This window comes from Jatropha curcas, chromosome 6 (genome assembly GCF_041381405.1).
Source record: "Jatropha curcas cultivar XTBG-Jc1 chromosome 6, XTBG_Jcur_1.0, whole genome shotgun sequence".
Taxonomy (NCBI): Eukaryota; Viridiplantae; Streptophyta; class Magnoliopsida; order Malpighiales; family Euphorbiaceae; genus Jatropha; species Jatropha curcas.
The window spans coordinates 6,767,405-6,780,532 of NC_143156.1; the positions used below are offsets into that span (position 1 = coordinate 6,767,405).

The window sequence follows — 13,128 nt, forward strand, 5'->3', positions numbered from 1 at the left end:
TTTGCTAGTAACTGCGGCAATAAGCCTTGCCACATCTTCTGGAGTCATCATCTTGATGTTTAACCAGATCTAAAACAAATTTAACTCTTGAATTGCAGAAATCCAAGAAACAGATTAGTTAACCTGCTCTGATACCATGAACAGGATTGAGCAAGCTTGAGAGAACAATGAACAAATCAATGAATAATAGAAAGAATGAATAGAAGTCGCAGAGAGATCAATCATTCTCTGCTGCATCTCAAAATCGTAATACTCTGTTATGTCTTATGTCTGCTGTACAAGAGAATATTTAAGATCTATTGGACAAATAACTAACTATGGGTTTAGCTAAGAATACTGGGCTGTGATGATTATTGGGCAATGGTGCTGTGATATTTAATATGGACAGACTGTAACTGAAATATCTGCTATAATATATAGAGCAGAGCGAAGAGAATTAAAGCAAGAAATGGAAGTAATTGACTCACCCGCTTAGGGAAGATTCTTCGGATATGCTGTGTGCACTTTTTATCTATATTTTTACGCTCCTCTAATGGTAATATATAAATCTCTGAGTCAAAGAAGAAACAAGCAATACACAGAAACAAAGAGTCTTCTCTTTTCTCCTTATGCTATAGCTCTTGTTTCTTGCAGCTGCCGCTCTTTTTATAATGATCGCGTGGGTGAAGATTCTTCTCCTACAGTGTCAATAATTACTTAATTAGGTTTAAGCAGTTCGCAATTCTCCAGTGATTAATTGTGTGTTATAAACTTATAATGGAGGAGATGCCAAAATTTAAATCCTAACTATCATTTTTGTTAAAATTAACTGTTAATAGGCACTTGGACGCATGGAAATGAATTTTATTAAGAGAATTTTACTTAAATATTACCCAAAACCCATAACTTAAATGTGAAAAGATATGTGAAAAAAAAAAAAAATTCCACATTCATGGATTGAAGTTGGAATAATGATTTCTCTTGCCAAAACTATTTATTTTTTTACTAGTTTGGTTTTAATTGAGACTCAAATGCGAGATTTTTTTGTGATTATGAAAGTGATTTTTAGGGACGGTATAATTTTTTTTATTACTATTTATTGTTGTAAAATAAATTTGAATTGTATTTAGGACTATAAATTTGCGAATCAAGCATGACTTAGGGTCTGTTCTGTAAAATTAGGTGTTTTGGTAGCTATTAGTTGTTTTAATAACTAATATGCTAGACATCACAGGATTAACTTTTCGTAAAATGCTATCTTAATCTCTAAAACATAATTCAAATGTTATATTATCAAACACCATAAAAAATAACGTTTAGGTCAAAACGCTAAAATCTACTTAAAAAGCTGTTGGTGAACACAACTTTGTTGAGGCTTAGAGAATTAAAATGTGCAGGGTATAATTAAGTTTCAGTATCAAATTAGTTAGGGCAGGTTATATGAATTTCAATATCCACTTTGATAACATTATATCAATGCAAAGAAAAGTAAAAGTTGAAAAAAAATTTTGAAATACTTGTTAAAAAAAATATTTTCGAAGGGAAATTTGAAAACTACAGTATCTCTTTAAAAGGATTTTTTTTTTTTAATTTGATTATAGATTGATAAGTTGCTAACTACTTTTTTTTTTAATTCTTTAAAACGAAAATACTTTTTGTAAAAAAAATATATATTTATATTTTAATTTTATCTACCAACTGCTTTTAAACAATGAGTTGCTATCCTTGGTTACATACTTGGTTACATACTTGAGTTGCTATCCTTAATATATAGTTAATATTTGCTTAATAACCTGTGATTATCTTATTTAATTTGTTTAAATCATCTTTTGGGTTCTCAGGCAAGATGCAGGGAATCTGAAATATAGTGTTTATGTTAATGGTCCCTCCCTTGCTCGATCGAGTCTCCACGTGTATATATCTAACTAACCAGTAAGTTAAATATTCAACCATGTTATATTTTGTTAGTGGTTCCAATCAATCTTAAGCACTGAAACTTGTCGTTTCCTATTTTAACGTAGCCCTGCATCTCTCTACTAAGTTTTTCAGTCTCAACACACGATCCCAATCAATCTAAAGAGCATAAACAATGCCTATGATTCAGCCTATAGGGCATTACAAGAACCCAATCCAGCTTGAAAACCAAACAATGCCATCACAGCAACTCGGTACAATTGAACTCTAACTCTAAAGATTCTTGCTCGGCATTTATGATCGAAATTTTTGCTCGACATTTATCCCTTTAGTTAAAATATGAAACGTACTATAAATATTTGTATTACATCTCATTAAAGGACACATTACATCCAATAATAATATTCTGAATACTCTCTCTTTTACTTCTATCACTAACTGAAATAGAATACCTAATTAGCTCGTAAACAGCTGATAAAGTAACTAAATAATCTAACGATAAATACCATTTGTATTAACCACAATCTCCCCCCCCCCCCGGGCGCGGGGCGCCTCAAGGAGGAAAACCCAAAAAATGTAGCAATCTCAAAAAATTTAATCATTCTTATCTCTATTAATATTGGGGAGGTGCAAAATCTAAACCAACCAATCCGATTTAGATTTTCAAAAATACTAAGTGATATGAATAATTATTAAGAATTGACTGAGAGTTATTCAAATTAACCTAAATAGAGTAACAGTCAGTTAAAGATTCATTCAATCATGTAATTAATGCTCAAGATTCTTGCTCGGCATTTATGATCGGAATTTTTGCTCGACATTTATCCCTTTAGTTAAAATATGAAACGTACTATAAATATTTGTATTACATCTCATTAAAGGACACATTACATCCAATAATAATATTCTGAATACTCTCTCTTTTACTTCTATCACTAACTGAAATAGAATACCTAATTAGCTCGTAAACAGCTGATAAAGTAACTAAATAATAGCGGATTCAAAAATGAAAAGTTGTAATTAATAAATTAATTAACAATCTTCACTTTTCTTTCACCTAATCCAATGGTTAATTACTTGTTCACAGAATTAGAGAGCAATTTCCATTAGTCTTCAAAAGAATTAAAAAGAAATAATCTCATATTCAAAGGAATCAAATGAAAGAGGAAGACCACCATAAGCTTCAATTGTTTAATGATGGCAAGCAAACATCAAGATCTTAAAAGTTTGACTATATTTAATTGCATGTGGCAAATGGCCACCTCCACTCCAGTAATCAAAAAATTAGCTTTCCATTTTTTTTCTAAAACATGATACAGATTCAACCAACAATTAGCTATATAATTGTGATTATTGTCAATTATTGTTGGCTTAGTTTTGAATGCATGACCACATCCCTTTTTTTTTTTATTTAATACAATGGATTCTATAGCAGGGTTTCGTTAATGTCACTGGTGGTCATTTTTGCTTTGCTTTAATTTAATTTGTCAAACTATATAAAAACGTAATTGTCCATTTCACCGGTTGAAGTGAACTGCATTTTTAAGTAAATTTTATTTATAAATTCAGGGTTTGAAACCTAAAGTTACCATTATTAGAAAGAATTTTTTCGAATATTATTTTCGGCTTAGATATAAAAATAAATGCACAAACAAAATAAAACAAATAGAAACAAGATAACTATTTTATAAAAATTAAAATTGTGACTTTGAAAAAATAAAAAGAAAAATAAAAAAATAATGGCACTCGAATGGGTTCTTGCAGTAACTCGCAAGCTAAAACTAGATGGAAACTGAAGTGAAAATTTAATATAATAAAATTGAAGTGAAAATTTAAGTGCACGTTCGACTTAATATTTTATTAAAACTAAAATCAATTAGACCCAAGTTCATCAAATGCTAAAGAATTAATTACTTAAATAAAATATTAAACAACTAAAGTTTTAGAATTATTCTTCGTTTATACTTTTCCTTTTCTAGTTCCACCCTTAATCTCATCTCCATCTTCCAAGGCTCGACCAACTTCCATATAACAAACTTGATGAGATATTACACATAAGCACAATGGATTTTCATTGGTATTCTACTCACTCCAAACCATTTAAAGTGAGTTTGGGTAATAGTTAAATGGACAGATGTGGTTGTGAGTATGTGTACTTCAAAAGGAATTTTTAACGGTTTCTAATGAATATGAATATCGAAATATTTAAGCGGATTGGGTATCCGCCTCACTTCCATTCCCAGTTGTGAGGCCTTACTTGGGTGACTAAAGCTGAGCCCGAGACCTGAGTCCTAAGGCTCAAAAGAATCCAAGTTTTCATTACTAGCGTAAAGTTCTTACAGGGACTTCTTGTCTGCATAATAGCTTCTACAATCCCAAGTTTTCAACTGACTTGAAAAAAGAAAACTGAAAGACAGAGATTAGGAAAAACTGAAGGCCGGTCTGAAAGGCCGTCTTGATGGTGTTCAAGCTCTAAGACCAAATCTTTTAATTGTTCCCATGGTGGAAATCCTTTTCTACCTTCTAATCCAGCAACCAAGTCTACTACATAAGCCAATTTTATATTTTACAATGAGCAATGGGAGATGGAGATCATTATGCATTGATATGAATGTGGACAGTGTCTCTGGTGTCATGTTCTGTAAGTTTATAATTCAAATAAGTGGAGGAATTGGTGAGTGGGTCTTCAACAGTTATGTCGTAATCTCCATAAAAAAGTGAAACTTCAAAGGATCCTTCACTGTCTGCTTTAATTTCCGTTGTCTGAAATTTCCACCCACTGATCAACTTATCCACAACATATCCTGATGGAGTATTCCTGAAATTTATGTCTGCCAATGTCATTTTACTAAAACCTGCTACTGCTGGTCCTGGCCAAATGATAATCCCTTTCACGGCAGGATGAGAGTGGCTTTCCCTTAGTACTTGCTCCAGAATCCAGATACTTCGCCTGCATCCAATCCAATAATTCAGAACTGATAAGAGTGACGATTTCTATTAATTTATTAAAAAAAACTTGGAACAATACGTACCTGATTTGGGCTGCTGGCAACATCTACTTCTGTGAGCCATATAGGAAGTCCTAAAGAAGCTAAAGTATCCAATGAAGCTCTACGGTAAGCAAGATTTGGTTGATAAGAACCGAAATGTGCTTCCACACCAATTCCTGCTAAAATCCCTCTATTTCCGCGATTAGACAAAATTCCCTTTAATTTCCTAATATAATTTGCAGGATTTGCAACTCTGTCTCCGCTTTCTTCAATAGTAGTATACGCATTCATAAACAACCTTGTTCCAGGATCAAGCTGATGAGCTATATACATAGCAGAGGCATCTTTGCCAAGCTTATCCTCATAAAACCTGAAGTGTAAATTCTCATTCATTACATCCCAAGCGATTCATTTCCCTTTCGTACCTTGAAACTACGAAGTTTATTCTTTTCTGTGCAGATACTCGTAATTGGTTAGGAGAAAGATTCTTTTCCCATGATGGTTGGTATCTTGGATCATCCCAAAATATGTTATGGCCTCGAATACGAATACCATGTACTTGTGCGAATTTCACCATTGCATCTGCAACAGCATAATTTTCTCGACCTTGTACACTTTCTGTGCTGTACCATTTGATTCATTAGAGAATGTTATATACTTCAATCTTGAAGCAAACCAATTTTGATAATTTCTGTTGTTAATGATGACATTGTTCATGGCACATCCAAATGGGAAGCTTGACCTGGTTTGTTTAATTGATACTATTGCACCCTCCATGGTTTTGTTGGGGTGTGATATTCGGAAGTGTACATTTCTCTTTCTTTCCTGCATATTTGAATTCAGAAATGAATTATGTTGCATTTTTTATTGTCTCAAGGAAAATTTCACTAATAATTATTTGTTTCCAAAAAAAAAAAAAAAAGAACTTTTGAAAAAAAGAAACTTTTTTAAAACATTTTCTATATAACTCATTTTTTATTATGTAGTTACAATACTGAAACCAAGAGGTGTAATCGTCCTCGGGCCATCAATAAAGCACAATAAAGGTTACTTATCACCCCAATTAACACATTGCTGGTAGATTGTAATTGCATTTTAGTATTTGATAAATATGTCATTTTTTATCACCTTCTGAATACTTTGGTCTTGGTGGGATGTCCATTCCTCCATTGTAAAAGGTTGTAATGAGACACTGTAAAACCAAATTTCCATAGTTGTATCCTTGCTCTTGAAAAATAAGGAAAACCAAAATTATCAAAATATAAAATATTTGATTAAAATAAGGAAGTTTTAGTAATTTGCAGATTATATAATGGTCTTTATTAATTACCTCAAACAGAATATCAGCAGGACCTGATGAAAAGTTTGCAACTATACCAGCTTTAAGAAAAGACCAGCATCCATCCATTGCTGTAACTCTACCACCACGAATGAGCTCACCATTAGCTCTTCTAAACACAACAGCTACATCCTCACTTTCATTCTTGACTTGAACCCAAGCTGAACGTTACATTAATCAAGTTTAACCCAAGCTAAATGGGGTTTAACTGGGGTTTTTTTCAGAATTAATGCTGAATAGGAACTTACCGGAGAAACTGTAGAGTTTTCCTTCCTCAAGCTGAACCTTCTGTGAGAAACTGCCTAGTGAATGTTTTCTGCTATGTGCAATAATATATCCGTTTCCATGATCCTCAGAAACTCCTTTAATTTATCCTTCACCAAAGACAGTCCCACTCTCTATGCCATTAGTAAATTCTGGATTTGCTATTATTCCTCCTCCATATTGAGTTCTATGTGGCTCTTTCAGGCACTGCTCAAATAAAAATATTTCAATTTTTTAAATAATATTGCCATAATTTGTTACACTGTGAAGCAAAGTAATCTAACATTTTACTCAACAGCTGATAACAGATAGAAGTTTCATAAGTTATGTTTTGGAATTTTTTATATTAGAAGTAGCTAATTTGTATTTATATTATATATGGATTTCATTAATCTAATAAAAATAATTACTAATAAGATTATATTTTTCAAATTAATATTTTTAACCATTTTATTTATAATTCATTTTAGTTAAGTATTTTTATTTATATAATACATTAAAATAAAAAATAATATATTTGCCTTAAATTCTTTTAAAAAAATATGCATTATGAATTATAATATATAAAACAGTTATACTCTTAATAACCACCATGGAAATTTTACTAAAGGTCAATATTTTATGAGCTAACCTCTATCCTCTACCAACTATCAACTCTCAGCATTATCAGCTGCTATGAAAAGCTACACCAAACGAGCCTACAATCACTGGATTTTATTCTTGGGTATACATTTTACTTTAGAATTCTAGATAAGTGATAATAAATCTTGGCGTTTTATATAAATATGGTCAGATATTAAGCGGAGATTACTCGAGGGAAAGAGCAACATTTTATAAATATGTTCTATTCTCGAAGTTTGGAAATTACGTACAAAATTCTGCATCCATTATTTCATAGTGGTATTTATTTTTAGTCGAATTGAATTAATGATCAGTTATTTGATTTGATTCTTGTGGATCTGCCATAAAAAATATAATAAGCAAAAAATGGTATGTATTTGGGCTTATAATTCCCTGGTCAAGTGCCTGTCTCGTCCAATAAGATATTTTAGATATACCAGAAATAAAAAGAAAAAAAAAAAAAAAGCAAAAATGTTAGAACTATCTATAAAAAATAAGAAACAAAAGATTTTCTTGCCTCAGTTGTTGCAGACTAGTCGTAGGAGAAAGCTTGAATGCAATGCCCTGCAACCATTAAAGCAGGAATAAATAAACAAGCTTCCAATTGCTTGATGACATCCACAGAAGAGACAGAAAAAGAGAGAAGAGAACCTGAAAATAGAAAAAGGCATAAGAGCACCCATACATAAGCTTCCAATGATGTCCTTATCTTTCCAAAACACTAGCAGTAGCATACAAGCATTTCCGGAAATAAATCGTATGATGTTATTGAGAGAAGATAGAGTTACGAAGATTTATATCCAAGAGTAAGAGATCTTATTAGAATGATATTAGGGTCAACAATTACAAAATTACAAGATTATACTCTTGATATGATATTCACCAAATGCCACACTATTATCGTATGGATTGTAAGATCATATCCTTAATATGTTATTGCTCAAATCTCACATTATTCTAGAAAATATTGCAATTATTTTACATATTTTCCTTTCCCATTTTTATGTTTCCTTACTTGCAAAATCGGATTGGTTCAGTGTAGCTGAAAATATGAATTTCTATTTTTGGTCTTAGTTCGATTTTTTTCGCAAGAAAACTGAATAGGTTGAAATAAATAAAGTATAGCCAATCAGGTGTGGTCTGATTGGTCTTTCTATTTCTCGTAGAAGATGTACGAAATAAGAGATCTTGAGTTCGAGTCCTCTCCATCACAGAAGTTATCATCAATTTGTTGAATTTTATTCAAAAGGGAGGGCTGCCCCCTGCTGTGTAGCCCACAATGTTATTTCGGCCCATTGATATAATTATATTTAAAAAAAAAAAAATTGCACTCTACCATATTACATAAATGGTATGTAGCTTAGGTTTAAAGAAAAAAAAAATTGTATAAGACTTTAATTTTAAATGATGAAATTAAAGTTGTGTTGGGAATGAAAAAAAAAAAATACCGATTTGAACTCCACGAATTGAATTCCATAGAATTGAATGTGTTTAACTAAAATTCTATTAAAATTGATGAAATTTTCTAAATGAATTCCACATAATTAAACCATTAAAATTTTTATTGATAAAATTACCCTCCACTATAAACTTAATTGTTGTTGCTCTCTTTTTCCCTCTTTGTTTTTTTTTTTTTTTTTGAAAAATTCCTACGAACCTTATTTTTCTTTTTAAAATCTCGTAATAACTAACTTTATATTTTTACTTTTTTTTCCTTTTTTTAAAAAAAATTCCTACTAAGTCTGGTAATAACTAACTTATATTTTTACTTTTTTTTTCCTTTTTTCTTTGGAAAATTTCTACTAATTTTTTTTTAAAATCTGTTAATAACTAAGTTTATATTTTTTTACTTTTTTTTTTCCTTTTTTTTTGGAAATTCCAACCTATTAATAATATTATTTTTTTAAAATCTAGTAATAATATTACTATGCAATTATAAAGTCTGACCATCAACGATTGTTTCTAAATACAACTGAAAATAATAATAACTTTTTTTAAATATTTTTGTAGTTTGAAAATTAATTACTTAAATAATAAGACTTTTAACAATTGAAATAATTGTTAGGATGAATGTTAATAATTTTATAATTGATTAATTAATTAAAAGCAACAAGTTATTTTATTTGGAGTGATATAAATTAAAATATATAATCTAAGGGTGGCAAAGCAAAAACTGTTAAAATCATAGGAAGATCTACTTTTAATATTTAAATTAACCTTTGTTCTTCAATTAAATGAAATAGTGTTTCATATAACTCAAAAAAAAAAAAAAACTCTTTCAATATTAAAGTTAGAGTATTATTAAATTTAACAATTTTAACCCTTTTTATTTTATCCGTAAATACTAAATAATTATGACAATTAACTATTTAGTCCCTCGCTTAATTGCAAAAAGAAACTTTAAAGACCTTACTGTCCTTAGGGAAGAATAAGTGGTTTTTGAAACCAATATAGGGATGTGGTAGTAATTTCAATGAAATTTCAGAGACTAAATAATTAATAATCCAATACTATATTCCTTTGGTTTGGATCATCTTAGCCATGCCTTTCCCTCCCTCTCCATCACTTCTTTTTTTTTTTTACTTGAACAATGAAAAGAAGAAAAATAAACACCAGAATTGAAAACGAAAGGTGAATGTTTCGGAAGAAAGAAAATCAATTTATTGATTTATATCAAAGGTTGCTTTCCAAGCAACTATACAAGCCAAAGTTTATTTTTTAACGAGTAATTCAAAGATGGCGTCAGAAAGCATTGACATGAACCTGAAGAGTATCTCTGGTCTCATGTTCTGTAAGTTTATAATTAAAATAAGTGGAGGAATTGGTGAATGGGTCTTTAATAGTTATGTCGTAATCTCCATGAAAAAGTGAAACTTCAAAGGATCCTTCACTATCTGCTTTGATTTCTGTAGTCTTAAATTTCCACTCATTAAACAACTTATCCACAACATCTCCTGATGGTGTGTTCTTGAAATTTATGTCTGCCAATGTTGTATCAGCAGAACCTGCTGCTGCTGGTAGTGCCCACATGATAATCCCTTTCACACCAGGATGAGAGTGCCCTTCCCTTAGAACTTGCTCCAAATGCGATGCCTGCACCCAAAGGAAAAATAATATTTAGGATCGTTAACTTTTTACAAAATCCTATCTTAACCCCCTAAAAGCTACTTAAAAACATGCTGTCGAATACCGTTTGAAGCCGGTAAAGCACCTTTCAGTGAGTATTCGCTTCCCTAAAAGGGACTTAAAACATATTGTCGAACACAGCCCGTAAACATGTGGTCGAACACAGTCGGTAAACATGTTGTCGAACACGTATGGCGTGATGCCGGTAAAGTACTAAACTATTCGCTTCATTAATGAGAGAGTGTATAACCACCCATTCCAATCCTGGTAACTAACGTTTGTTTTATATATATATATATTTGGACTATCTCTAATAATTAATTGAAAAACTTGGTAGAATACCTGATCTGGGCTTCCTTTGACATCTACTTCTGTAAGCCAAATAGGCCATCCTGTGGAAGCTAAAGTATCCAAAGAAGCTCTCATGTAAGCAAGATTTGGTTGATTAGGACCAAAATGCCCTTCCAGACCAATTGCTGCTGAAACCCCATCATTACCCTGATAAGACAAGATTTCCTTAAATTTCGTAATATAATTTGCAGGATTTGCAGTTCCATCTCCACTTTCTTCAATAGTGTTGAACTCATTCATAAACAACGTTGTTCCAGGATCAAGCTGATGAGCTAAAGCAAAGTACGCAGCAGAAGCATCTTTGCCAAGCTTATCCTCAAAAAAGCTGAAGTGTAAGTTCTCATTCATTACATCCCAAGCAATTAATTTCCCTTTATATCTTGAAACTACAGATCTTATTCTTTTCTCTGCAGCTACTCGTAATTGGTCAGGAGAAAGATTTTTTACCCAATCCATTTGGTATTTGGGATCATCCCAAAAAATGTTATGGCCACGAACATGAATACCATTTGCTTCTGCAAATTTTAGCATTGCATCTGCATCTGCATAATTTTCTTGACCTTGTACATTTTCTGTACTGTACCATTTCATTTCGTTGGCGAATGTTGTATACTGGAATCTTGAAGCAAACCAATTTTGATAATTTTTGTTGTTAATGATGAGATTGTTCATGACACATCCAAAAGGGAAGCTTGGCCTGGTTTGTTTAATTGACACTATTGCACCTTCCATGGTTTTGTTGGGGTGTGATAATTGGAACTTTACCTTTCTTTTTCTTTCCTGCACATTTGAATTCAGAATTAGATATTGCTGAATTTTCTTAAAGAGAATTTCACTACTAAAAATACATTTATCTCCAGAAAATAACTTAGCTTGAGTGATTGAAGTGTATTTTTTTTTTTTTTCAAATAAAATAATTTTCTGTTATTTGGCTGCAATATTGAAAATTAATTAAAAGAGAATTAAAATTTTTAATTTGTAAAACTAAATGATTAAAATTATAAAAAAAATACATAAAAATAATAAATTATTTTTCCTTTTTTTTTTTTTTTTTTGAGAATGAATTATTTTTCCTTTTTAGTAATTGATAAGTATATCATTTTCAATTACCTTGTCAATGCTTTGATCTTGGTGGGATCTCCATTGCTCCATTGTAAAAGGTTGTAATGAGACGCTGTCAACCCAAATTTCCAAATCTGTATTATTGCTCTACAATAAGAAGGAAACCAAAATTATCAAATATAAAGCATTTGATCAAAAATTAAAAAATAAATAAAGCAAAAAATCAGGGAGGTTTTAGTAATCTATCCATTATATTATGGTCCTTGTTAATTACCTTAAACAGAATATCAGCAGGACCTGATGAAAAGTTTGCAACTATACCACCTTTAAGAAAAGACCAGCATCCATCCATTGCTGTAACTCTACCACCAGGAATTAGATCCCCTCTAGCTCTTCTAAAAACAACAACTACATTCTCACTTCCATTCTTGACTTGAACCCAAGCTGAGTATCACATCAATCAAGATTTACTTAAACCTTTCCTTATAAAACTATTATTCAATCAGAAAAAATTACCCGGCAATATTTTTTTCAGAAGAGGAAAATGATTGTTAAGTCTTGATTTAATTAATACTGAATAGGAACTTACCAGAGAAACTGTAGATTTTTCCTTCCTCAAATTGAACCTTCTGTGAGAAACTGTCTAGTGAATGTGTTCTGGTATGTGCAATAATATATCTGTTTCCATCCTCAGAAACTCCTCCTTTAATTGCTCCTTTACCAAATACACTCCAACCCTCTATGCCATTCGTAAATTCTGGATTTGCTATTATCCCTCCTCCATATTGAGCTCTTTGTGGCTCTTTCAGGCACTGCTCAAATAAAAATATTTCATTTCCTTATATAAATGGCCGTAAAAATAAGCAAAAGTGGTAAATCTTTGTCTGTCTGGTGAGACAGATATTTCTGATATTACCAAAAAAAAAAAAACGAAAGAAAATATTTTCTTGCCTCAGTTGTTGCATAATAGTCATAGGATAAAGCTTGAATCCCATGCCCTGAAGATAGAAAAAGGCATAAGAGGACTAATACATAAGCTTCTGGAGATGTCCCCATTTCCTGAAATAACGTTACAGTTAAAAAGATTATATTCATTAAACAAGAGTAAAATATATAGATAAGCAATTAATATGATGCTTGAGTTTCTCATGAGGAGAAGGAATGAAATATTTAAGGCCTTCTTTCGGTTTCGAATCATATAGAAGAAATGAAATACAACTCCAAATCATATACATAGGCTTTAGGAATGGATTTGGGGATAAAATATAATTTCAATTCATACAAATTTGTTATTTTTTTTCCAGTGGAACACATGAAGGTTTTGATAAAATCAAAACAAAGAATACAATGAACGAACATAAAAAGGGCAAACTTTAGTCCCAAATTATATCTGCTCTGATCAAATTAATATCAAAGCAAAGCAAAATGGACATACGAAATAGATAGATAGTGTGTCCTATCTCTTCTTATCTATACATTCTC

The 13,128-nt window shown here is 31.2% G+C and overlaps 1 protein-coding gene and 1 pseudogene across 1 annotated transcript; both read right to left on the minus strand.

The window, feature by feature from the left end:
* Positions 1-4,488: 4,488 nt before the first annotated feature.
* LOC149495444 (endo-1,4-beta-xylanase 5-like) lies at positions 4,489-9,670 on the minus strand (annotated as a pseudogene).
* A 75-nt stretch (positions 9,671-9,745) lies between these two features.
* Positions 9,746-12,641, minus strand: LOC149495445 (endo-1,4-beta-xylanase 5-like). Its single transcript, XM_089723167.1, has 6 exons — positions 12,578-12,641; positions 12,236-12,484; positions 11,921-12,090; positions 11,695-11,793; positions 10,576-11,364; positions 9,746-10,200 (listed from the first exon to the last, which is right to left on the minus strand). The coding sequence occupies exons 1-6, from the start codon at positions 12,639-12,641 to the stop codon at positions 9,850-9,852; spliced, it is 1,722 nt and encodes a 573-aa protein (XP_089579293.1). The 3' UTR covers positions 9,746-9,849.
* Between the last annotated feature and the right edge of the window lie 487 nt (positions 12,642-13,128).